This window comes from Antedon bifida, chromosome 5 (genome assembly GCF_963402885.1).
Source record: "Antedon bifida chromosome 5, ecAntBifi1.1, whole genome shotgun sequence".
Lineage (NCBI taxonomy): Eukaryota > Metazoa > Echinodermata > Crinoidea > Comatulida > Antedonidae > Antedon > Antedon bifida.
Window position 1 is genome coordinate 6,929,599 of NC_136230.1, and position 26,040 is coordinate 6,955,638.

Consider the following 26,040-nt stretch of genomic DNA (forward strand, 5'->3'; position numbering starts at 1 on the left):
AACAATTTATATGATTATTGTAATCCTATGAAATAGCCTACAAACCAGTACTTCGCCCAATAACAATGATTCTACAGATGATGATAATGATGATGCTGCAATCACTTAGGGATCACCTCGATTATTAGAATGATTGTATTTAGGGATCACCTTAAATGTGTCAGTAAAAATGGAATGAACTTGTTATTTTTCTATTAATTTAATTCAATGAAAATTATACTGTGGGTAATAAATTGTAATAAGACGAGTTTAAATTGTATTGCCAGTATTTATTCAAATGTATTTTTTATATTGATTTTCCAAATTAATTCAAATCAAATCCAAATCATATTTTCAAATACACCACAAATAGCTACTACAATACATCCTTGAATATTGTACTGTATCTAAAATGGGAAACAAGCATTGCACTAATGAACAGCCATATTCATTAAAATGAATTGCTTTTTAAAAATTCACTCTCCGCAGGCTAGTAATCAATATTACACTCATCAATGTTCTACATTGTGTTCTAAATATTGGACATATCGGCAGTAATGAATGAAACATGAATTTTGTAGACGTTTCCCAGAGGGAGCCCTTCAATCATCCGATACCCGAGAACCCAACAGAACATAAAATCGATAACATATATTGAACAGGATTAACATTAATTCATGAGAATTTCAGTGATTCTTGGCTTAACATGTTTTTCTAAACATTCTTTCTTAACTCCAAATCCTTCCCTCAACTCAATCTTACACCCCCCTCCCTGCAATGTTTGGCACCCTACATGGTTTTTTTTTGGTACAAAGAAAATGGTAACTAAAACTCTGACCTATTTCAAATTAGTATAAATCTAAATGTCACTGTAAAATGAATAATTTTAGTGCAAGAATATTAAAAAGGTCAAATCTATTTTTAAAAATAAAAATAATTACAATGTGTTAAAAGTTTTGCAGAATACACAAAAAACAAAAAAAGAAAATGACATTCAGCTGTCGGTAGTAGCACTAATATAAATATTCTCGACTACCTGACTGACCACCACCAATTGACCACCACCAACTGACCACCATATAAAGAATACACTTTCCGCCCTTGTTATAACTGAATAAGTATGAATGAATGAAAAATTTGCCAAATTTGTCATTGTATAATGAATTTAAAAATTGTCTGTGCTTTTCTGTTTAACAATTTTTTTATGTATTTTAAACTGTGTATAAACGCTGATTTTTATTTTTATATGAATTTGACAAATAAAAGACAAATGAATGAATTTTAAAGTAATCTGTTTTTAAAAAGCAAGGTAAGTAAATTCAAACCATAATAATAATTAACATCAAAATATTGTCAATTTTTTCATTATTATTAGTTGACCGTGATAGTTTCTTTTTATGCCAATAAAAACGGTTGTGAATTGCGGTCTACTCAGTAATTGATTAATAAAATTCAAATCTTTTTAGGAAATTATAAAAATCCACATTATAATCTCCTAGGTAACCAATTCTTATTTGGAAAATTAAAATGTTACATAAAATCTTGAGTGGATACTTAAATTGTTAAATGTTAATAATAACTGCCAACAAAATTCAAATCAACTAAAATAGAGTCATATCATTACGGCTAAAGCAGTAACTATGGTAACACATGATTCATACAATTTTATATGAAACTTGTAAGTTATCATGAGAAAGTGTTAATAATTATTGAACTTTCACTTTTTTTCATATATTAAATTATTATTATTATTAAATATTAAATTATTAAATATTAATTAAATTTGAATAATATTATATTATTGGTGCTACACTAATCTAATAATGTTACAGTGGTGTTGGTACAGTAATTGGTAGGCTATGAATGACTTACAGTAACTGGATAATGAGTACCTGCAGCGAGTGACCGAGTGGCCGAGCTGTTAAGACAGTGGAATTGTAATTACGTAGCCATAACATCGGCAAGGGTTCGAGGCTCACTCACTCCATGGTTCTGGTGATAGAACGAGTCTTCTCGGACAAGGACTATAAACCAGAGGTTCAGCATATACATCTAGTCCAATGTGCACTTTAAATAACTTAGCACATCTTTCAAGACGAGTAGGGGGTTACCCCGTGTTTAGTACAGTACATCACAGCCATTGATTATAACTGGGAGACCAATCTTTGACTGAAGAGGTCACCCAGTATAAATAAATAATAACAAACAATCTGACAATGGCATATTCTCCATAAAAGAGATAACTGGAACAGCACAGTACACAGACCATGAAAAAATAGTTGGTACAATGATTAAAACAAAAATATAACAGAGTATTAAACATATCATAATTATGAAATAAAAATAAAATTATTACAAACAGTTACGTAGTACCTCCTAATAAAAATCATTAAACCTTTCAACTAAAAATGTGTGATTATTGTTCTAAAAATAATCAATGTCAAAACTCATTATCTTTTTTATGTTAATGTGAAAATTATCCAGCTTTATGTGTAGTTGTTAAATTTATATTCTGTTTTATTTTTATTTATTTTTATTTTTATTTTAACCATATTTAATGAGGGTGATCCATCCAGCATTTGCTGATCATTTGGGACCCTCAGAACAGATACAAAAAACAACAAGAACAGAAAAGTAAAAGAAAAACCAAAAAAATAAAATTAATTACATAAGACTAAAAATCCGAATAAGAAAATTTGAAAAATAGAAAATAACTGAAATCATTTATGAGGGCAAAAAAAATTGTTTGTTTGCCGTTAACTGTCGCCCAAACGGACAGCCATAAAAAAACTGATTAATTATCTAGTTACACGAGGATGTCTGTGGAAGTTTCGTACATATTAGTACTGCAGTGTATCACACTGACTCCAATCACTCTGTAGGTCTTTTTAACAATTTCCAATTTATAAACATTACATTATGAGATAACCTAATAATAATATTAACAGGAGAGTCCTCCTCCCATCATCGAGACCTTAGAAAACGTCCCATTAATGAAAGTTGGTCATAGTGTTGAAACATCCCATTCTTTTAATTCACAATGAGAATTGGATTTTCCAAAGTAGGTTTTACTATATTACAATATTACCTAGACAGATGGAGAAACTTGAAAAAAAAAATGAAATTAACCTGTTTTTTTTTATCCCTTCTTTTTTTATAAAAACAGTATAGTGTTGATATGAATAATGATGAACATCCATTCATGAAAAATCCATTTCCTCATAACACCTCTCCCCTTATTTTTCCAATATAAATTAAAACCTTGTTTGGCAAACACTCATTAATATTTATGACCATCGACCCGTAGACGTCAGGATGGATGGTCAACGTTGTATTCTGCACCCTGAAGCAAAATCGTGATGGACACATTCACTCTTGACGACAACTTTCATTAACTAAGTGACAATATCTATAGCTATTCCATGCATTAAATTTAAAGTATTTTTGTCATCATCATCAGCAAGCTTGACTTCATCTTGTCTTTCTTGCATAGGCTCTCCATACACGATTTATTTTGTACTGTGAAATTCATACTAAAGCCTTGATCAAACTGAATTTAATTTGGTCAAATTAACTCACTAACAATTATATTGACTAAGAAATGTCCAGTCCGAACACTGGCTGCAATTTCTTAAGTTGCCTACAACCAAATTCACCCATGATGCGTTTTTCTTGAATGCATGGAATCTAGATTATGATTTAGGTTGTTTAGGCTTTTTATTTCCCTTTTTTATATTTAAATTTTGTTTTTCTTCTGTTCATGTATTTATGTGTTCTTGTTACTGTATATATTATGGCAATACTGTAGTGTACATACAGTGAAAGTTATTAAATTAATTTTAATGTAAATTAACCAAGACAAATTCATTATACAGACCACTAAATGCTTTCTCAACATTTTAAATGATTTCCAATGGTGTGTAAAATAGAATATTTTAATAAATTTTATATTGTACCAATTAATGAGATTAGTAGCTTTAACTGCACAATTTCCTATCATTCGAATGAGAAAATCTTCTACTTCTCATTGAAATAGAACATATAGAGGACAGCAGACAGATGATTTTGGTTATCACAACTTCTGTCAGTGTCGTACAATAATAGTATGAATATCATCAATAATCTCAGATTTTTCTTATAAATTTCCTTACCGTACACTTCTACCAGGTTATTTAATTTGTCTTCATCTGCAATTATCCTTGAAGGCTGGCTCTTTATAACATAGTTAACGCTTCTCTCATAGAAATTAATAATTAATCGGACAGCTTTGGGACTATAATAAATAGGGGTTTCCTCTAAATAGGAGTTTGCATTTTTTTAAATCATAAGTTTGTTTTCCCTCGTTACTTACATGGAAAGTGTCCTCCTTAATATAAGAATGTACCCTAAATAATAGTTGGCCATGATGTTAACAACATATGTCACCTAGTTCATTTCATGGGAATATGTTCTATTAAAATAAGGGCCTAGGTATGGTTCTACGCTACCTGGTTGTCGGTAAAAGTATTTTTTGTTGGCTGTTGATTGTAAGTGTTATCTTTATTGGGAGCTACCCAAGGCTCTGCATTACCAACAAACACTAAACAATGGGTGATAAGAAAATCAAATCTAAACAAAATTGTGCACAAGACAACTTACATTGTTTTTTGTGATTGTTGGTGTCATTTGCTGTTGATTTTCAAACCTATCTGCTACTTGATTAGTTTCTTGTATTTTCTGCAGCAGTGATTTCTCAACGTCCATTAACGTCGCTTGGTAAAATTCTTGAATATCTACAAAAAACAAAATAAGTACATGTGCTGTGATATACTAAAAAAAGTGAAGTGAGCCCTCTACATTTACTTGAAGATTATTCATACTTCTGTCGATTAAAGTCCTGCCTTCAACCCAGAGATTAATTTAGTCAATTTCGTAATTAATTTATTGGAAATAATACATAAATAAAAACTGTATATCAGATTAATTTTAACATGATGTGTCAAACTGAATATAATTTTTAAAGATGAATTTATAATGGTTTCAAAATAATATACTGTGATTATTATTGCAGTACTTCAAATAGCATGGTGAGACATTGAAATCCTAATTCTACCCCTCATTTTGGACACCCCTATTTGGGGGACACTGCTATTCATCAAACACTTTCTCAAAAAATGAATAAGGAACATTATATTATATATATATTTGAACACTAACAACCATGCAGGACATTTAGTTGGGACCCGGTGTACCCTTAGTAATACAGTAGTGGTCCTACTATAAACGAAACATTGATGTTCGATCCGTCTGGACCGGAACCGTGCCGAAACAGGTATGAAAGACCCGCAAACCATTGTACACTACAATAAGTAATATAGTATTAGTACTGTAATCTATGATTATACTTTAAAGTAATTTATGATAGAGAATTTATCAATCACAGAAAAGTCACTACAAAGATAAATTAGATTTTCTAATTTCACTTTTACTAAACACATTTTTTAGCTCGAAGGAAATGAAATCAATAAAGAAATCGGCTGATAATGAACACAGAATCTGACTGAACCAAAAAGACAATAAAAAAGCTATTCACAATACTATTAACAGTGAAATCGCTCTAGGCTATACTAAACAAAGACATAAAATAGAACTCCATCACTGTAATTACCTAGCCTGCAAAATGATGCATGGGGCATTGAAATAAAATGAAAAATCCAGGGATATATTGTTTATTTCCCTCACAAGATTCGATGTAAATTTTGAGCCTGACAAAAAGAAGACGGATACCACATTATACTGTACACATTTTAGTTATATTGTCCCTCTAAAAAATATTTTTTTATTGAAATGTCATTTTCATGTCACATAAAATGTAACAAGTTTTGATCAGAAATTGGATTGAAAAAAGAATTAATAAAAATCATTATTTCTGTTGGTTTTATTTTTTCTATGGAAATGAATAACTATTAAAACTGCAAAATGACCTTTACAATGTTTGATTTATATTTTCATGTTTGGGGGAACAATCTTAACCAAGTCACATTCAAGCATGCTAAATGGTTTATAAAAAGTGTTTGTGTAATAAACAAATATTTATAACAACAATATGTACAATTCTGCATATTCCAGAATGCGTATAAAGATAAATTTTCTGTTTCTTTATATTTCATATTTTACTCAATTGAAAACTACTTGTTGTAGCTAACAGAGACGTATCATAGACCTGTCACGTCACATATTTTTAGTTCATACAACATTGAATAATAATGTCATTTAAAGAGCCAATTTTGTACCTGCCAAATACAATAAAAAAAATCAAAATGAAAGTTTATTCAGAAAAGAAAAACTAAATATAAAAAAAAAAATTATTATTAATTCAAAAGTTCATGAATTTATACTATATCCATACTTAATTCTCATTCTATATCTTCAGAGAATTTGACAAATCTGTCGTTATCTAAACCGGAGTTACCATGGCAACTATCTTGGCTAACTAAGATGTCACAGAATGAGAAATTCATTATTTAAAGTCAAAGATAATTCCTATGGATTTTGAAAAAGCGTTTCACAAGTAACCGTACCTGTAGTTCTTTGCTTGATGTTATTTTAATGAATGTTACAGTATAGTGCCAATATCAACACATTTGGTAATCAATTATTAATCCATCTTATCTAGTTCATTGTCAAGCTGTGTAATTTAATATTATTTTTTTGAATTACAACATTTAAAAGTAGTTTGCTTTTAAAAAAAAAAACCAGGTACTATAAAATGAATCATTTCACCTTGGCACAGTTTAGAAACATGAAATTTCATTTTTTAAAAAGGGCTAACAATGTGGTACTTGTAGTAGGCCTACATTGTCAACCAGTGTTTTACTTGTTGGGTCCCAAAGGTGTCTCCTTAATAGGGGTCTATTATAATTGTTTAATTTTCATGAAAAATATATAGGTACAGTAACCATTTTAGCTAGTTATACAGTATGTCTATCCCAAAGTTGACCCAATTTTAATTTTAAAAACAACTTTTATTAAGGCTCCCAAATATAAGTTCATAACTGTATCACTCTTTGGAAAGAAATTATCTATGTGCCCAAATATGGTGGTGACATGCTCAAATATGGTAGTGAATGACATCATCATGTCCATGGCGCATCACATTAAGTTTGATAGTGTAGACAGAGCTTAAGGTCTTCAACTGGAAACATAAATTCTCCTTATTTCTTATTACTTTGAAATATTCTTTGACTTTGAAAAGATAAACGAGGGTTCACAAGAAAAATGTGACATAAAGAAAATAAACGAGTTGTTAGTTTCGCTTGGAATATTCTTACATGTCCATAATTCATATTTGATTGCAAGAGCTAGCATTTATTTTCTAGTCTTCACAATCCATCCTCTCCCATCAATCGTGACTAACTTAGTAACTACTGGAGCGTGAAAGACTAATGCTGAAATGGAGAATTTAAAATATGTTTAAAGTGTATTCTATCATTAGAAAAAGCGTTGTATTATACAGATATTGACTGCTTAGAGGTTAAATATAAGATTTGACATCCCCGAGGGAATGATATTATGTTCGAGGGAATATATATTTCCCGAAGCGCCAGCTGAGGGAAATATATATTCCCCGAGAACATAATATCATTCCCAAGGGGATGTCAAATCTTATATTTAACCGATATAAAAGGCAATATCTGTTATATTATATAGCCAAGAACAAGTCTGCTGGTGAAGCTAGGCTAGGCCTCCTATTCTATAGATAGTATTTGTATTGTATGTAAACAAGCCTCCTGCCTAGACACCTTACCTTGCGAAGAATAATATACAGATAATTACTAATTAATGATTCCTTGGCAATAAAATATTCACTTAGGCCTAGGTCGTTTAAATTAACAGAAGAATTTCCATCAATAAGCCTATTAATAATAATATTATAATCAGGTAGGCCGAATAAACAATTCATCGTCTTCTCTTCGAGGAGCTAGCCGAATCACCGGATGTTCAGCGCGTAGTTACTAGGTTACTACCGTGAGTATTGACCAATCACAAACGGTGTTTCATCACATTTAGGGAGGACTAATAACAAATGAGGGCGCTATGTATGCATAGTTTAAATAGTTTAGATGAATAATTTCTTCAAGCAAGCTGCGTGGCGCAGCGATGAAAGCGTTGTCTTGCGATGGAGCCACCCGAGTTCAAATCCAGTAGATGACTTTTGTTTATTTATCGGCGAACGCGAGTGTTGCCACACGAAAATTACACAGTCAATATCATCGAACTCGAGAATGTATATGTTTAATAACAGGGGACACGATAATTACGCGAAAATTAATCGGTCAATATCATCGTTCTCGAGGATATATACGATTTACGATCCTCGCAGCGGTAGTCACGTGACGCAGTTTCAACCAATCACGTTCACGTATTTACATAGGCTATGTAATATTATACAGATATTGACTGCTTAGAGGTTAAATATAAGATTTGACATCCCCGAGGGAATGATATTATGTTCGAGGGAATATATATTTCCCGAAGCGCCAGCTGAGGGAAATATATATTCCCCCGAGAACATAATATCATTCCCAAGGGGATGTCAAATCTTATATTTAACCGATATAAAAGGCAATATCTGTTATATTATATAGCCAAGAACAAGTCTGCTGGTGAAGCTAGGCTAGGCCTCCTATTCTATAGTATTTGTATTGTATGTAAACAAGCCTCCTGCCTAGACACCTTACCTTGCGAAGAATAATATACAGATAATTACTAATTAATGATTCCTTGGCAATAAAATATTCACTTAGGCCTAGGTCGTTTAAATTAACAGAAGAATTTCCATCAATAAGCCTATTAATAATAATATTATAATCAGGTAGGCCGAATAAACAATTCATCGTCTTCTCTTCGAGGAGCCGAATCACCGGATGTTCAGCGCGTAGTTACTAGGTTACTACCGTGAGTATTGACCAATCACAAACGGTGTTTCATCACATTTAGGGAGGACTAATAACAAATGAGGGCGCTATGTATGCATAGTTTAAATAGTTTAGATGAATAATTTCTTGAAGCAACTTCCGTGGCGCAACGGCGGAAGCGTTGTCTTGCGATGGTGTGACAATTCCCACCCGAGTTCAAATCCAGTAGATGACTTTTGTTTATTTATCGGCGAACGCGAGTGTTGCCACACGAAAATTACACAGTCAATATCATCGAACTCGAGAATGTATAGGATTAATGACAGGGGACACGATAATTACGCGAAAATTACTCAGTCAATATCATCGTTCTCGAGGATATATACGATTTACGATCCTCGAAGCGACAGTCATGTGACGCAGTTTCAACCAATCACGTTCACGTATTTACATAGGCTATGTAATATAAAAATATGGACAGTGATATTTACATTTGCCGAGGCATATTATTGCGATAATATCGACACATTCCAAAAGACCTAGATAGGTTATATTATCACAAACCTCTTACGGGAAATATTCATCACTCGTCACCACGTCATCTTCCTCTAAGTAACTTAAATACATCTACTTTATTTATAGTCTCTTTAGGTTATATTTTATGTGAAATCTGAATATATATCTATCATGAAAAATAATAGTAAAAAACTAATAAAAATCAATTTTTAATGAGTAAGATAAGGTAGACTCATTCCTTAATAATAACAGAATGACAAACAAATCATGTTACACTATCAAAATGCCATTAATATTATTATTATTTGTAGAGATAAAGCTCTGTCTACACTATCAAACTTAATGTGACAAAAAAAAGTGTGATGTGTGTATACAAAGCTTTAGACTTGCTGAAACTTTTACAGAAATTTATTTTTTTAATATCCAATAGAAAACCTTTGCTAATTGTAACAAAAAAACTAACTAGGAAAATGGGCAACCCAACTAGTAGCACATAGTTTAATAAATGAATGAATTCTACAAAACGTTTAATTTACAGAAATTGGCAGAATCAGCCCTCAAGTATCTTTACTAATGCAACAATCAAAAAGACAATATTGTTTTCACAAATGAATACAACCAGAAAACACTACTAGTAAGAAAAATCTAATACAGAAAATTGCTAGTTTGCCACTTGTAAATGTTGAGCCCTATGACAGTATTTTATTCAAATTAAAAGCAACAAAGTGCATGACAAGAACCAAAACTATCAATCTCTTTCTAATGTTGTGATATTTAAACGATCTGACGTACTAATTGAATAGTTTACCTGTTAATACCAATCAACCGAAATATTAAACCTTTACATAAATTTATAGATGTCAGATGTATACAATCATAATAGGTCATTTAATTAGTGCCTGTCACAAGTAAATAGTGTTCTCATCTATAAAGTAATTAGAATTCTCACAATCTTTAACGATGGCTTTAAACACTTCTTGTTGTATTGGTTGTTTTGAAGTTCAATCTCTTAGTTCTAGTTTTGTTGGCAGAAAACATAGACAGACATTGTAGACTTGGCAGGGCTTGACATAATGACATTGTAACACTAACACAGTATTCAACAACAATTAATAAAGATACAATTTTGTAATTTTTAATATACTCAACACTTGAAATATAATAATATGTAGTTGATAATGTATTTAATTTGTACTGTAAGTTACAGTACAAATTAAATACATTACATATGTTTAATCGAGAAGTTGGGGAATGCTATAGTAGGGATTGGGGAGGTGTTATTTTGATGTAATATGTATTGTAAAATACCAAAGGGTGAGGAATGCTATGTTTAGTGGAGAATGTTACTTTCAGAGTTTTTTTTTCGGTTTTATATCTTATAGAGTAGAACCCCTACTTTATTAAGGGGACACCTTTGGGAACTAGTACCCAATTAATACTGTAGGTGTGTTCCCTGAATAGAGATGTCCTAGTATGTAGCTAATGAGTGTCACTGATGTAAATACTGTATGTCAATAAATATCATTAATAATAATATTACTGGGCTAAACTACCAGACTAAACACAGGCAATACCACTGTCTTGGAGGGAATTCATAAAAAATTGTTCGTGTTATTTTCTATCCTTGAAGGGGATAAGGCCTATGTCGGTTTATCCAGGTAAGCTAGACACGTAATAGACAATATTCTTTAGATACTGATAATTTAATTTCTTATAGTCACTCGATTATTTTTAATGCATCTCAATTTGCTAATAATTATCATAGAAATCCCTACAAAATATTTCACACTTAACTGCTCCCAAGTCTCTCATGTGTATCTTAGCAAAAGGTACTTTTCGCACTCAACTGAACACACAAACAATTCAACTCGTACAGGGACACGCACAATTTCCGTTGTTAAAAAGAAATATTTTAAACTTGTTTGAAATATCCAGCTGGTTTAAATGGAGCTATGCCAGTTTGTAAGACACTGTAAATTAGTTGGTTAGTACTGTGTAGAATCTCCTTTTCAAATACACTAGGGGGTTAGAAAATTGTTTATATGGAGGTAATTTGTAAGCAATTTGCCTACAGCCTTTTTCTAAATAACACTTTTAGCAATGTGATGAACACAGATATCCTTGAAAACATGATGGCAATATTTAGTTAAATCTGAGATGACAAGCCTATTAAAAAATTGTAATTATCTGAACTGAAGAATCAAATATATATAATGGCATGTGATACTATGCCATAGTAAATCTGTGTATAGTGCCATAGTTTATGCTCCAATTACTATACTTTACTGAATATCTTATGCCATAGTAAATCTGTGTATAGTGCCATAGTTTATGCTGCAAATACTATACTTTACTGCATATCTTATGCCATAGTAAATCTGTGTATAGTGCTATAGTGTATGCTGCAAATACTATACTTTACTACATATCTTATGCCATAGTAAATCTGTGTATAGTGCCATAGTTTATGCTGCAAATATTATACTTTACTGCATATCTTATGCCATAGTAAATCTGTGTATAGTGCTATAGTGTATGCTGCAAATACTATACTTTACTGCATATCTTATGCCATAGTAAATCTGTGTATAGTGTCATAGTGTATGCTTCAAATACTATACTTTACTGCATATCTTATGCCATAGTAAATCTGTGTATAGTGCCATAGTGTATGCTGCAAATACTATACTTTACTGCATATCTTATGCCATAGTAAATCTGTGTATAGTGCCATAGTGTATGCTTCAAATACTATACTTTACTGTATATCTTATGCCATAGTAAATCTGTGTATAGTGCCATAGTGTATGCTTCAAATACTATACTTTACTGTATATCTTATGCCATAGTAAATCTGTGTATAGTGCCATAGTGTATGCTGCAAATACTATAATTTATAGCATAGTATGCTGCATATATTTTGCCATAGTAATGCTGAATCTTATGCCATAGTAAATCTGTGTATAGTGCCATAGTAAATAGTACAGTATATGCTGCAAATACTATCTTTGCCATAGTAATGCTACATCTTATCCAATAGTAAATCTGTGTAGTGCAATAGTAACAGTATATGCTACAAATACTACAGTATGTCATAGTATTTATAACTGTAACACATACCTGTATACTATTACATGTTGCATATTTGTGCCATAGTATTATGCTGCATACTACTGCAAGCTACAGTATAGTGTATGCTGTGCATACTAAGCTATAGTGTATATGCTGCATATTCTATAAACTCATCTACATGCAAAAGATGGAAAGTCCAAATTTGAAGGTGAATACTATAGGAAAACTTAAAAATTGAAGGATAGAAAAAAAACACAAACTCTTTAAAGTTTACTATTAAATAATTAATAAGGAGTAACATAAAACATAAAAAATAACAAAACTAAGAATCTTACTTGAGTCGTTGGCAGTAATAACTGTAGCATCTTGGATATCTGTACAAAAAGAGGAAAGAGAAGAAATGGAACAGTTAAATAACGACAAGTATTAGCAAGGACAAAGAAACTATGTTAGGGAGAAAGTTGAACAGGTAAAACACATGAGGTACTGTACAATAAGTAGGTTGTTAGTTTCAATATTAATACCATAGTTATAAAATTAAGAAAATATTAAACAACATTGATAATTCTCAGTTCATGTATCCATAACTGGTTATATAATTTGGAGGTGGGCTTATAAGAACAGAATGTACCTGCAATAATTTTATTATTTGTTTTGTTTTTTGTACTACTTTTATAACAACAAAAATAATTAGAAATTATAGAAAATCTAAAGCTCTGTCTACACTATCAAACTAGTTTGACAAAAAAAGGTGTGATGTGCCCAAATATGGTAGTGATGTGCCCAAATATGGTAGTGACATGTTCAAATACGGTAGTGATGTACATATATGGGTACATCACATTTGTTGTCACATACAGTTTGATAGTGTAGACAGAGCTTAAAATTAAATACATAATCTCTTTAAACCCATTCTCTAATAATAAAATATAACCTCTTTGAACACATACAGTTTACTCTCTAGTAAATTATATAACCTCTTTGGGTTAGTACTTTAAAAAGAAAACAGTGGCATGGTTCATTATCAAGGTAAGAATTTGTAATGGTTCAAATGGGAAGCAATAAGAAAGTATAGGAAATAATAGGAAAGGTAAAGGAGCACTTTAAACAAATTGTAGATTAGAATTAGAATGTTAATCTGAAATCTAAGGTGTGTATTACTACTGTGTAATATCCTGTATTATTGTTATTAGTATTTCATTGGCTAGCTTTCTTTGTGGTTTTATCAATTCCTGTACAAGGAAATATAAGGACTGTGATAAAAGCCACAATATAAGTCATTTTTCATGAAAAAGTTAAACTTAGAAAAAGGGCCTGTTACTATTCAAATGAAAGTACATAGTATTATTAACACCCTTGAAAAAACAGTATTGATCTCAGTGTCTTTAGAAGATGTCTCCTAAAGAAAAACACAAATAAAAAGAGCTGATCTTTTTTGAATCACAATTGATGATTCCATGGGTGGTTTATGTTTATTGGAAAACAGTGATTTTCAGCATTGGCTCCAGCAGACAAATATAATGTTGTGTAAACAGCGCCCTCAGTACATGATAATAATACACATGCAACAGCATAATGACAAATAAAAATTGTAAGTTTCATGTTCATGATTTTTTTCTGATGTGGGGCTTTACTAACTATTATGATGTACAGTACCAGACATGAGAATTATACTAAAGTATAGTCACCGTTTATAAAGCGTATTTGGGCATATCATTACCATAATTGGGCATATCAAACTAGTTTGATAGTGTCAGACAGACCTTTAAACTAATTATAGTGGGGAAAAAAAATGATGCAGCTTAAAAATTTGATAAGGAAAGAGACGTGAAACTTATTTTATTTGCCCTTAGGTTATACTTTACATTGACTCCATTCTCAGATCTTAGCCGCTTGTTAATCTAATGAATTCTTGTCTAGGGTGAATCTAATGTTTCAATGATAATGGCAAAACAAACACCAGGCCTTCTAATTGAATCATCCGAATCAATGGAAGAATACATTTTGATAATGGCATCTCGTCCCATTAATAGAGGCTATACACTATCATTTTAATAAATCTATACTATCGATATATGACTCGTAATATCTTAAAGGTAAACCATCACTCCTTGCTGTAAACTAAATTATTTGAATATAGATTAAGTTAGTAAATAAGTATACCATAATCTATACTGTAGTGAAATGTACCCAATAGTAACAGAACCCCTCCTGGGGACATCTGAATTCAGGCACATCCCTATTCAGGCACAGACACTTTCCTGTACAAATTAGGATATGTTTGAACACTAAAGGTCAACCTATTCAGGGAAAACCCATTTTGTTGGGTCCTGAAAGTGTCCCCTTAATAGAGAGGTTCTACTGTAGTTTGACATCATCAGTATCAACATGTAGGTCTAGTAATTTAGTATTGGTGGTTACAATCTATTCAGACCTACGAAGGTACAGTTATACAGTAGTACTGCATGTGATGTAAAACTTAAGGTCTTAAGTTTTAACTAGGAAAAGATCTTTTGTACAACACTTTACAGAATGAAAGGTCAGGAGGTACACTATTAGTGCAAAACTGACTTAATACAAACCAATCAAATCGATTCCTGCATGTTCTCCCGATCATTGATAATTAAATTTGTAACAATACATTTATATAAATTTGTATCCATGGTTTTATTGAAAATATGGAGAAATAGCGGTCATTATATATTTGGTAAAATGATATTGACAGAAAACTAATTTCTTAAATTCTAGAATTGGAAAAAAAACGGCAGTATACACCTTAAAAATCAATATGTTTTTGCTACTGTAAAATAACATTAACTTAGAGAATTCTATAATAAAGTCCAAGTATGCTATACTGTACAGAAAGACAATAGAGCAAGGCACTGGCTGCTATATGAATATTACTAGCTATCCTGTTAATAGAACTAAGTGTACATTTTATGGGCAATAAAATACACATCACTTAACAATTGACAAGACTGTTTAGCATTGTAGCAATGAAAGTTTTGAGAAACGTTTTATTATGTTTTTTCTACAATTAACAGTAAAAAAAAAGTAACCTTTAACAATTTAAAAACAGCTCTTATCATAGAACAGTACCTTTAAACACACTAAAATATGCAACGAGCATGCATTGTAGTCACACATAGGACAATTAAGCTGTGTTACTATACCTACTTGCCCAGGGCAAGTGTTATAAACATGAAAGTGACCCAAAAACTAGGGCAACAAAACTGTACATTATGATAATTACTGTTCATCTTGTTAAGAATATAGCTTGTTCTGTTAGATTCATAGTAACGTAAGAAATAGGATGTCGCTTTGAATTGTACATTGAAAATTGACTAAACAATATAATTATGATTTAACCAAAAGGTTATTTTATCATGAAATAATTTAATCTCTCAGTAACCTGTACAGTAATAGATAACGCTATCATTGTTTAGTCTCAATATATGCCAGAACAAATTTATTTATCAGGTGAAAAGAGAGAAATTAGACAAGGGTCTGTTTCTGCTGCATAACGCAAATTAACCGTTTATTTTAAAATGGATTAAAAATAACAAGACCGCGTTTCTGCTCAATTTGTGCTCCGAAATAACCGGTTAAATCAATGGGTGGTCGTTGTTAGAATTACCCAAAATGCAGCAGAAACAGGACCATAGGCCAATCTAAACTGGTCCAATTTTTTTATTTAAAATAGATACAAATATTTTCTTTAAGACTATGTTGGATCAAAATTGTAAAAAATATGTATTTTAATTAAATCTTTGTGATTTGTTTGTATGGTATTTTTTAGTATTAAAAAGTGAATTCTTCAAATACTGTAGAAAATATTATAACAACTATCTATTATACTGTACTGTAGGATTACACAAACCAACAGTGGTGTTGGTAGTCTATGAGTGCTGCTTACCTGGATAAACCGACAAAATAGCCTCTCTCTCCGAAGAGAGAATACAATTTACGAAAAAGAAAAATCCGTATATATAAAATAGCACCCCTATCGGATAATGCATGCATCCGTAACCACGCCCTCAAGAGGGAGCCATCCAACGTAATAGCGTCATCATTTCTTCTCGTACTGCCGTTGTCGGTTTATCCAGGTAAGCAGGCACGAAATAGACTAATCTAATCAAATCAATTAAATTTATTTTTGGACTGTTTAATTAATTTCTTGACTAATTAAAAGCAATATATTGTTAATCATCTGATCAATATCAAAACATTTTTATTAAATGGAATGAAAATATTTTGATTAGGCTGAATAACAATGAATAGCTAAATCCAGTCGCAAAACATGGATTTTCAATGCAATGGGATACAAGGAGTCTCTTTGGCTACAGAAACACATTCATAAAAAAAATGCAGTCAATTTTTCATGGACAGTTTATCGCGTGAATGTTCAACGATAATTTCCGTTTATCAAATAAAATGTCGTTTTAATTTGTATAAATTCAGCAGACTTACATTTTATAAGCTTTTTCATTAAACAGTTTCCTAATAGTACTGATGACATGAGCATTTTATTCAAATTGATTATTGAATATGCCCAGAATCACACAGGTGAATACAGGTTAAATATTCAACGTTATTAGAATGTTAATATTTCTCTTTCTACAGTGTCACAGATAATCAGTAAAATACAGTATGGGAGGTATTTGGCCGATTTAAAATTGTAAATTTAGATCTGAATTAATTTGTTTTTATTTGTTTCCCTTGGGTTGACTAATAATTATAGCACCATGTTTGTTTGTTTCCTATTATTTATATTTCCTCGTTTTGTATTTGGCAGAAATTTGAATAACAAAATAGTAAAACTAGCTATAGTTTTACTTTTAGTCTGCACAGTAACAATTGTAATTAAAACTTCAAACATAATTTACAAAAATTCTATGCATGAGAAGACACGGCCATTTGAATAAAAGCACACTGCTTGAATAACGCCCTCCCTCCTCTTCCTCATACTAAAATAAATAAAAAATCTAATTTAATATTCCTATAAACAATATTTCACACCCAAATCTCATCCAAAAAATATCCTAAAAATAAAATTGTAATCTAATTATCTATAGAAAAAAACATAAATTGAGTATTGAAAATATCATTGTATTATTTTTATAATTATTTTGAAATACAGATCAAGCTAAAAATATTGAACAAAATATTATTTAAAATCCATGAAAATAGTTTATCCATGATTGTACTAAGTAAAATGTGACGCATATAATCCTGTACCGACAAATTACTAATAACAAAAAATGACAAGAATGCTACGATAATGAGCTAAAAATGCTTAGCGGGAATCAGAAAGCGAAGCGCTATTAACTTGATGTCAACTTAATACAAATTAATCAAGAAAGATATCTTTCTATAAAATAGATAATAGTCTATACTTATAATGTTAAAATACCACTATAGTTCAATGTCAAATAATAATCGAGTAGTTCATATATTACTGCAAGTCTTCACTATAGATCTGCCAACAGTCAGAGTTATAAAAAAAAAGCACATACAGATGATAGGCATAAATAGCTTGTCGGTTTTGAGCAGATTTTTCTATGCACAATTTTACTATTTAGTTACAACATTTATTCTAAATGTTTCTTTATCCAATCAGTGCAATAGGAGACCTACTAGATAATGATTAAGTTCGCTTTTTATGAAGCCTGGTTTTGTGTGTTGTTTTTTCTTGTTCTTTGTCCAAGTGTATTTTTATAGACAAATAAATGAAAGGAAAAAAAACATACAGAACAGTATATCAATAGATAGTTTAAGTACTGAGTTATCTTATTATCAGATCTTTCTAAAGACATTTTTCCGAGGTTTGACACAACAAAATTTACTAGACGCTAATGTTCCTGTATTTGTAAATTGAACATTTTAAATAGGATTGCCTGCACCCATCGCCCATCCCCTCCTCCCCCAGATGGTACTACTACAGTATAATTGGGTCACAATATAGTAAATAAACCTTTAATACTAATTATTTTATACCGATCATAGTGTTTGATTATACAGTAAATCATGCATACATATTGCTTCAAAAGAAACTGTAGCAATACCAACACACCATTTAATAATAAACCTTTTATTCATATTAAATAATGCTTGAGTAGCCTCCAACAAGGTAATGTTATTTCTACTACTAGGTGTCTCTGGACAATTAAATGAAAGGTGTCTAATAATAATAGAACACCGCTTCTACAACAATAGCAAAGCAACATGTTTCACTGTAGTGTTGAATTATTTCACTACAGCGTTGAATTATTTCACTCCGTTTCAAATTATTCATACCTGAACAAACCCATTCTGATTGTGATAAATAAATATATGAGGCATTCATTCAATATTGTCAATCGGTTATAGGTTAGATAAACTACAGTGAAGCTGACTATGTGACGTAAACAACATATAAAATGTAAAGCTCTGTCTACACTATCAAACTAGTTTCACAAAAAAAGTGTGATGTGCCCAAATATGGTAATGATATGGCCAAATATGGTTGTGATATGACATCATCATGTCTGGGCACATCACATTTTTTTGTCGCATAAACTTTGATAGTGTAGACAGAGCTTTCAATATTAAAATTTAAACACTTCATATGGAGACCAAAGAAAACTGCATAAGCAAAATAAAAAAAGATTTAAAAGGAAAAAAATGTAGACTTTTAATAGCACAATCAACAAACCATCCTGCCCAAAACAGAAAAATATGGAAGCAAATCGTGGAATGCGTAATGTCGGAATGATAGAAAAAATTTCAAGAGAGAGAGATAGTAAATAAACCATAATAATTATTTTATATTATGATTTCTAGAATTTCCAATACCATCTCAATCAAAGGATGTTTTAATAATAGTACAAATGCTTGTGAATTCGATTAAAGGAATCAAATTTATTTTGTTAATAATACAATAACTTTATAAAAGGAAACTAGACAACCATTTAAGCAATAGATAATTGAATGTCTGTAAAATGGCATCTTCGTATATCATATCTCTTAGAATTCCTAGACGTTTACCCCAAAACATTTATGAATTTTGCTTCTTTCAGGAAATTGCAAATCTGCCTGCCAGACATTTTGACATGGGATGAACAGTTCATATAATCCAGCATAATTGGTGTCTGTAAAATTAACTAAAGGAAAGATCACATGTATGGAACGCCAAATTACTTTGTATTTGTAATCACTGTTAATCAATTTATTTTCTGAGCGTTCCATCGTAAGTCTAATAGCACTAGTGCGTATAGTCAGTGATCCAATTCATCTCGTTTCAAATTATTATGTTTCTGGCGCCATGATTTTGTGCAATATTTTACAAGCAGGTGAACCTAGGCTAAAGGAAGCTCAGCTGTTTACTTTTATCATTGAATAGTCTATGAATATGAAAAAAGAAACTTTTTAACAGACATCTTTGATCCTATAAAACACAAGTAAATAATCAAAACAATGCTAATTTTAGAACATGACATCATAATCATTATACGCTTCAAGCAGTGACGACATACTCAACAACGCACTTCATTTTTGTCAACATGCAATCACTTAACAACGAAAACAGTCTTAGCTGATTACAATAACATTAACAAGATGAGAAAAACATTCACTAAAATACATATTAAATTTTCATTATAACATAAATATCGTTGTCAACGTTCACAATATTTAAAATTTGCTCTGTATTATTATACTACTGTACATTTCTCAAAATCAAAAACTTTGTTCTAAAATGGCAAATGGAGCACTATTTTCTTTCTTGTTCAATTTCTATTCAAAATCAGGTAATCATGTATTTTCACTATACATGCCTTCCATACTCTCTATGGAGTGCAAACACCGACATAATTGATAACAAAAAAAAATCATATGATGTTCTATTGTACAGAAGGGAATGGACCTTTCTCTGTAGTTCATAAATAATAAAAGTAAATGTTATTGAAATAAAATACTATCACCTACAGTACTGTATGTAGTGTGTCATTTAATAAATTCTGTGAGAAAATAAGTTCACGTAATTGACAAGTCTACATAATTATATTCCAATGTTCAAACACAATTTTGTCACCTATGTAACATTCGATTTGATCACGTGATCAACCTACAATTTTCATATGAGGCTTTTCTTCCACATGAATGATTTTTGTAAAACCTGAAATAAATTGTGTTTTATCTCCAATTTGTAAGCTTTAGTCAATTTTTTGTTCTGCGAGATTTTGTTTGAGACTGTTGACGAAATGAGATGGTAATTTACATGATTAATCTTCATGTGTACAACTCCTATACGTCAGCGTCCCCAACAATTGGTTGAACATTCGGTCTGACAACAAGGCGAAAGTTTGAAATGTCTATTGGAAACATCTCCACGACAAAAATGGCTAATCGTAAAATGTGCATGCACGTGTGATAGGAAAGCCTAAATTTTGCATTTTTAGTTGTTCATACTGTATCCCCCTCCACCATTAAGTTTAATATTTTTTATAATGCAACAGATAGGCTCATGGGCGATACCACTGTCTTCTGGAGGGGAGGTCAGGAAAAATTTTTACTTTTTGGGTTATGTTGTCCCCTTCGAAGGGGATAAGGCCTATGTCGGTTCATCCAGGTAAGTTAGACACGTAAGCCATACAGTACTGTATAAAGCTACGCACACATTACAAGGATTGTTTGAGGAGGCACTAAAGAACTCACAAGGGCAATACAAATGAAGACACAATTCACAATTAGTTAATAAGGCTATAGAGAATTAAATGCAAATGTCTTTCAGTAATATGAGAATGAAGAAAAGCTGAATTCAAGTATAAACAATCAGATGTTATTTTCATAATTTGAATCAAAAGTCTTAATAATTGCCATGAGATTTTGTTGATTGGTTTGAAATCACATTCGAGAAAAAATGGTCTTCATTGAAGTAACTGTTTTCTTATTTGTCATCGTTGTTGGTTCCACAATTTTTAAACCCAAGCATTTCTGTCATTACTGCATTTTCTAGATATTTTAATAAAAAAATATTGTACGTACTATATTTTTATTTGGTTGGAGGACAAAATTCCATTAATGTATTTTGCCATTATAAAATAATTTTAAGATGCAATATTAACCATTAATGAACCAAAAAATTAAGAAAATTAATGGATGTACAACTCCGCAGCAAAGCGTGATAAATTCTCCGAAAAAAGTAGGTCGTGTAAATCTGCATATATCAGGTGTTCTTCTACACTAATTCGCCAATGGAATCGTACTTACAAAACGCCTGCAGAACATTCAAAATAGCAAATATTTCACGATTAGACATGAACGTAACATTCCGACATAACATAATAGACTAGTAGAAGATATTCATTAATCAAACCATTCACGTTGACATAACTGCTGTTATGGTAGCTAGAATGTTAATTGCGGATAGATACGTGGCATTTTCTTTATTAACTGGTTGCAGCAAAAACACGTACTTAACGATTGCTCAAAATGATTACATAATCTCCCTTTTATACTGCCTTTCTTGTTTTCTTTTTCAGATTGAAAAGTGAGTAACATTTCTTAGCTTGAAATTCATCATAGATATTCTTAGGCTGTGTTTCCGCAGCCAAAAATTAGCCGATAATTAACCGATAAAGTTCCTGTGGAAATGGGCTTCCGCTCGAGAAGAAGAGAAGAAGAAAATTATCTCATTCTTAAAATCAGATAATTATTTGATAAATGCGATAATTTTTAACCTTTGACCTGAAGCAAATTGTTGCATTGTGGATTGGGCACTTGGTGGTTTGATAAATGTCTGATCATACCAATAGTGATAGTCTATGAGTATGAGTGCCGCTTACTGTACCTGGATAAACCAACAATAGCCTATGCTCTCGAGAGGAAGAGCTTAGATATGAAAAGTATTAGAAGTTCCTATAATGGACTAGTCGACAACCACTCCCTCATGTGGGACAAAACAATGAACATCATTGAAGATTATTCATAATTTTGTAAATGGGAAGTATAAATGACAGTAGATCCATTATAAGGGGACAACAAAGGGCTGCCTTATAGTGATCCACTAAATAGGGGCTGGCCATAAAACATTTTCCTTGTTCATTTCACAGGAAAGTTTCCCTTTAATTAATATCATTCATTTCAAATGTCTCCTTATGGACTCTGAGTAAGAATGTCCAAAGGAGATTTTTGGCAGTATTCTAATTTAACTGTTATGTAAAAATTGTTATGATCCTCACTGAAATTTGGTTTTATGAAATGACCTAAACAGGATTAGTATTTATTAACCACACAGTACTTTAGGTATTAGAATAATGCTTCTAATAATACCACACAAATTTTATTTCATTGAACAATATACTAGTGTGGTATTTATGTGGGTTGGTAGTATGCCAAGGACTGGAGTGTGTGGGAAATACAGTAGTAGCATCAACAGTTTATAAAGTATAAACACATCAAAACTGATATTTAAACTAAATTAGAAACCCTATTAGGGGGTACCTTTGGGACCAAACATACAGTAGTGTCCTCCTTAACAGGGGTGTCCCCTGAACAGGGATTAGTCGTAGTGTTAAAACATACCTTGCCCTTTGTTCGTTTAAAGGCAAAGCGTTTTTTTTTTTTATTTATTTAATATTTTATACAGAGTTGCTTCACAAGGTGAAACCACCTTAAATAGGAACAGGGTGTCCCAAAGGAAAGGTTCTACAGTATTATACAGTCGACTCCGCCTAAGTCGAATTCGCGTAAGTCGAAAAATCGCGAAAGTCGAATTTTTATGAAAGTCCCAATTCTTTCCTATACATTACTGTGTAATTTTTATTTGTAAGTCGAATTTTTCTAAGTCGAAATTCGTCTAAGTCGACGTCTTTTTGCGGTCCGAATACACACATTCTTTAGTTATTTATATCGTATAAGTCGAAGTCACAAATCACGCGGCAACAACGCGCTAAAAAAGCCGATGAAACGTACGTAATTCGATAAACAAACGACAGAGGATATAATGTGGGACCATATCGGTTCTCTCAATCAGGTTGTATAGTATAGGCGGCGTCCTACAACTCGCGCTAGTGTATGAGTTCGTTTCAGAGTTGAGAACTTGAGCGGCGTTTTGTGGGTACCCATTTTGTGCTAGACAGATGGCAATAAACAATGGACACCGATTTCGAATAAGAACCGAAATGTATTTATTATACGTTTTCGTATTGTTTCGGGCTTAAACCATAAAAGGAAATACAGTTTATCATTGCCGATAAAAGAGGCTTAGCATTTATTAGGCCTAGCTAGCTAGCTAAGCAAACTCAATTCAAGAACATCGCGTGGGCCGCGGTCGCGACAGGGCAGGGTCTACTAGGCCTAGCCATAGCGCGGCTAGTGAGTGAACCTAGGCCTAGGCCTAGCATTTTTTTTGCAAATCTGTAAGTCGAAGTTCGCGTAACTCGAATTTTTATACCGGTCCCATTAGATTCGACTTAGGCGGAGTCGACTGTAGTAACATTTTGTAATTTTATTAGCTTGTAAATAGAGATAGATTTCAAAAACTTTCAAAATAGAAGTGAAACTGTCAAAATGTTCACCCTTATCATATAAATATTTATTATAAAATAGCACTAGCAAATTCTATTCTATAACATAGGGTCATATAATGTTTGTATCACAGGTGGCACCATGTTAATGTAGGGTTTAGGCTCATGGCCTATGATACAGATGTCATATGTGAAAGACATGTTATTCTGTATCACAGAATCTGCCTACAGTATCATGTATGATGCATTAAATATACAGTACTGAGAATTGACCAAAGTGTTTAAGGCTTCTTTATTAGGCTGAATACTACAGTACTAAGGCCTACCAAAAGTGAAAAAAAAAATCAGACAGAAAAGCTGCTACTACTACAGTATATAAAATGTATGATTGATTGTACAATTAATAAGAATTCTAACTTTAAACTTTAATTAATATCTATGACCATTTACTGACCTTCAACAAATAATTACAATTTCAATTGGCTCCAAGGTATTATGAATTAAAGGTTTAATTTAATTGCTTTCTTTAAATTACTATAAAGTTTTTGTATAAGACTGCTTTAATCTGATAAATTGGTACAAAGGATTGCTAGAGAATTAAAATCTTTAATAAATCATAGGTAACTACTGTACTGTACATGGGTATTTTCAAGAGTGGAAAATGAGGTTGAAATCACCAAGCATAGAATAGGGCGGCCTACTGTAACTAACAAATCAATAAATAGGATTCATATGAATTGCAAATTGCAGTAGACAAAATCTGTTTTTCAATGCTCTAAACAGTTGCAGTTTTTAATAAAACAATGAAAGAAATCTCTTGCTTTATGGGCTTAAAGCTCTGTCTACACTAAACTAGTGATGTGCTCAAATATGGTAGTGATATGCTTAAATATGGTAGTGATATGACATCATCATGTCCATAATATAGGCACATCACATTTTTTTATTACATCTGAGTTTAATAGTGTAGACAGAGCTTAAGAAAAATGTTGGAGAACTGCCCTAAACAAACCAATTCTCCAGCAACAGACAATAAGGTAAAGACCATTGTGTTTACAGTACTTTAATAGTTTTTTACACATAAAAAATGTTGTATCCATCCTAAAAAAAACATACAAAATACCCATCTTAAACTTGATTCTCACTTGGACGCAACGCAACAGGTGACCAATCACAAGCAACAATGGGCGTTCAAGTGGGAATCAGGCTTTACAACGTGCCACAATGTACGTTGCATACTTTCGCATCTGTTTAGTCCAATTATTCTTGAACTCCGTGGCACAATGCCCCACATTATCAGCAATTTCACAATAATTTGAATGCTAAAAAAATCAATGCCAATCAAATTCAAAGCCAGCTTTGAATGGTTAAACCAGCAAAATCAATTTTGAAAATTAATCGACGATGAACTAGAATTATGAATGGAAATGTACAGTAGAATGGATTGGTGAAATTACAATCCAAAATATGTTTATAAATGGATTTGACCTATACTGTACTGTAGGTTAAAAAATGTTGACTCGCGGCACAATTTTACAACATTGCTTAGTCCTGAGCATCTAAGGATAGCATGATGGGTTACCTACTGTACTGTAACAACATGTGCTACAGTAGTATTATTTCTTAAAATAATCGGGGAGGGGGTAGGGCAGAGGACGCAGTTACTGACCTGACCACCACTCTTGACATGTTGCAGATACAAATACATAGAACAAACCAACCAAAGTAACCAACTTTAATTTGAAAAAAATATATTTCAATGTTGTCATCCAAAAAAAAATGATGAGCAACAGAAAGCTGAATATCAGGCGAGGGATGGCGCAGGCCATGACGAATGACAGAAGGTCATCACGGAGTCAGTTGCGTGACGAAGACTATTAAAAATAGCCGAAACGTAGTGAGTACTTGATAATTGGTCTATCCAAAGTTAAATTTTTCATACAATTTTATTTTGAAACCAGAAGAAATTTTTCGAGAGTATAATGACTGAAATAGCCAAATAATAATGAGTCCACTAATTAACAAAGCATTTAGTAATTATTACTACCATATTGTACTTTAAAACCAAA

General features: G+C 31.7%; 1 protein-coding gene across 2 annotated transcripts in view; it reads right to left on the bottom strand.

Moving 5' to 3' along the window:
- The window catches only part of LOC144842931 (disks large homolog 4-like), a 107,044-nt gene that overhangs the window by 67,224 nt on the left and 13,780 nt on the right, over positions 1-26,040 (bottom strand). For both annotated transcript variants that reach the window (XM_078699541.1, XM_078699540.1), the window contains exons 3-4: positions 12,800-12,838; positions 4,618-4,751 (exon numbers count right to left, since the gene is read on the bottom strand). In XM_078699541.1, coding sequence (XP_078555667.1) covers positions 4,618-4,751; positions 12,800-12,838 — 173 coding nt within the window. The remainder of the gene's footprint in view (positions 1-4,617; positions 4,752-12,799; positions 12,839-26,040) is intronic.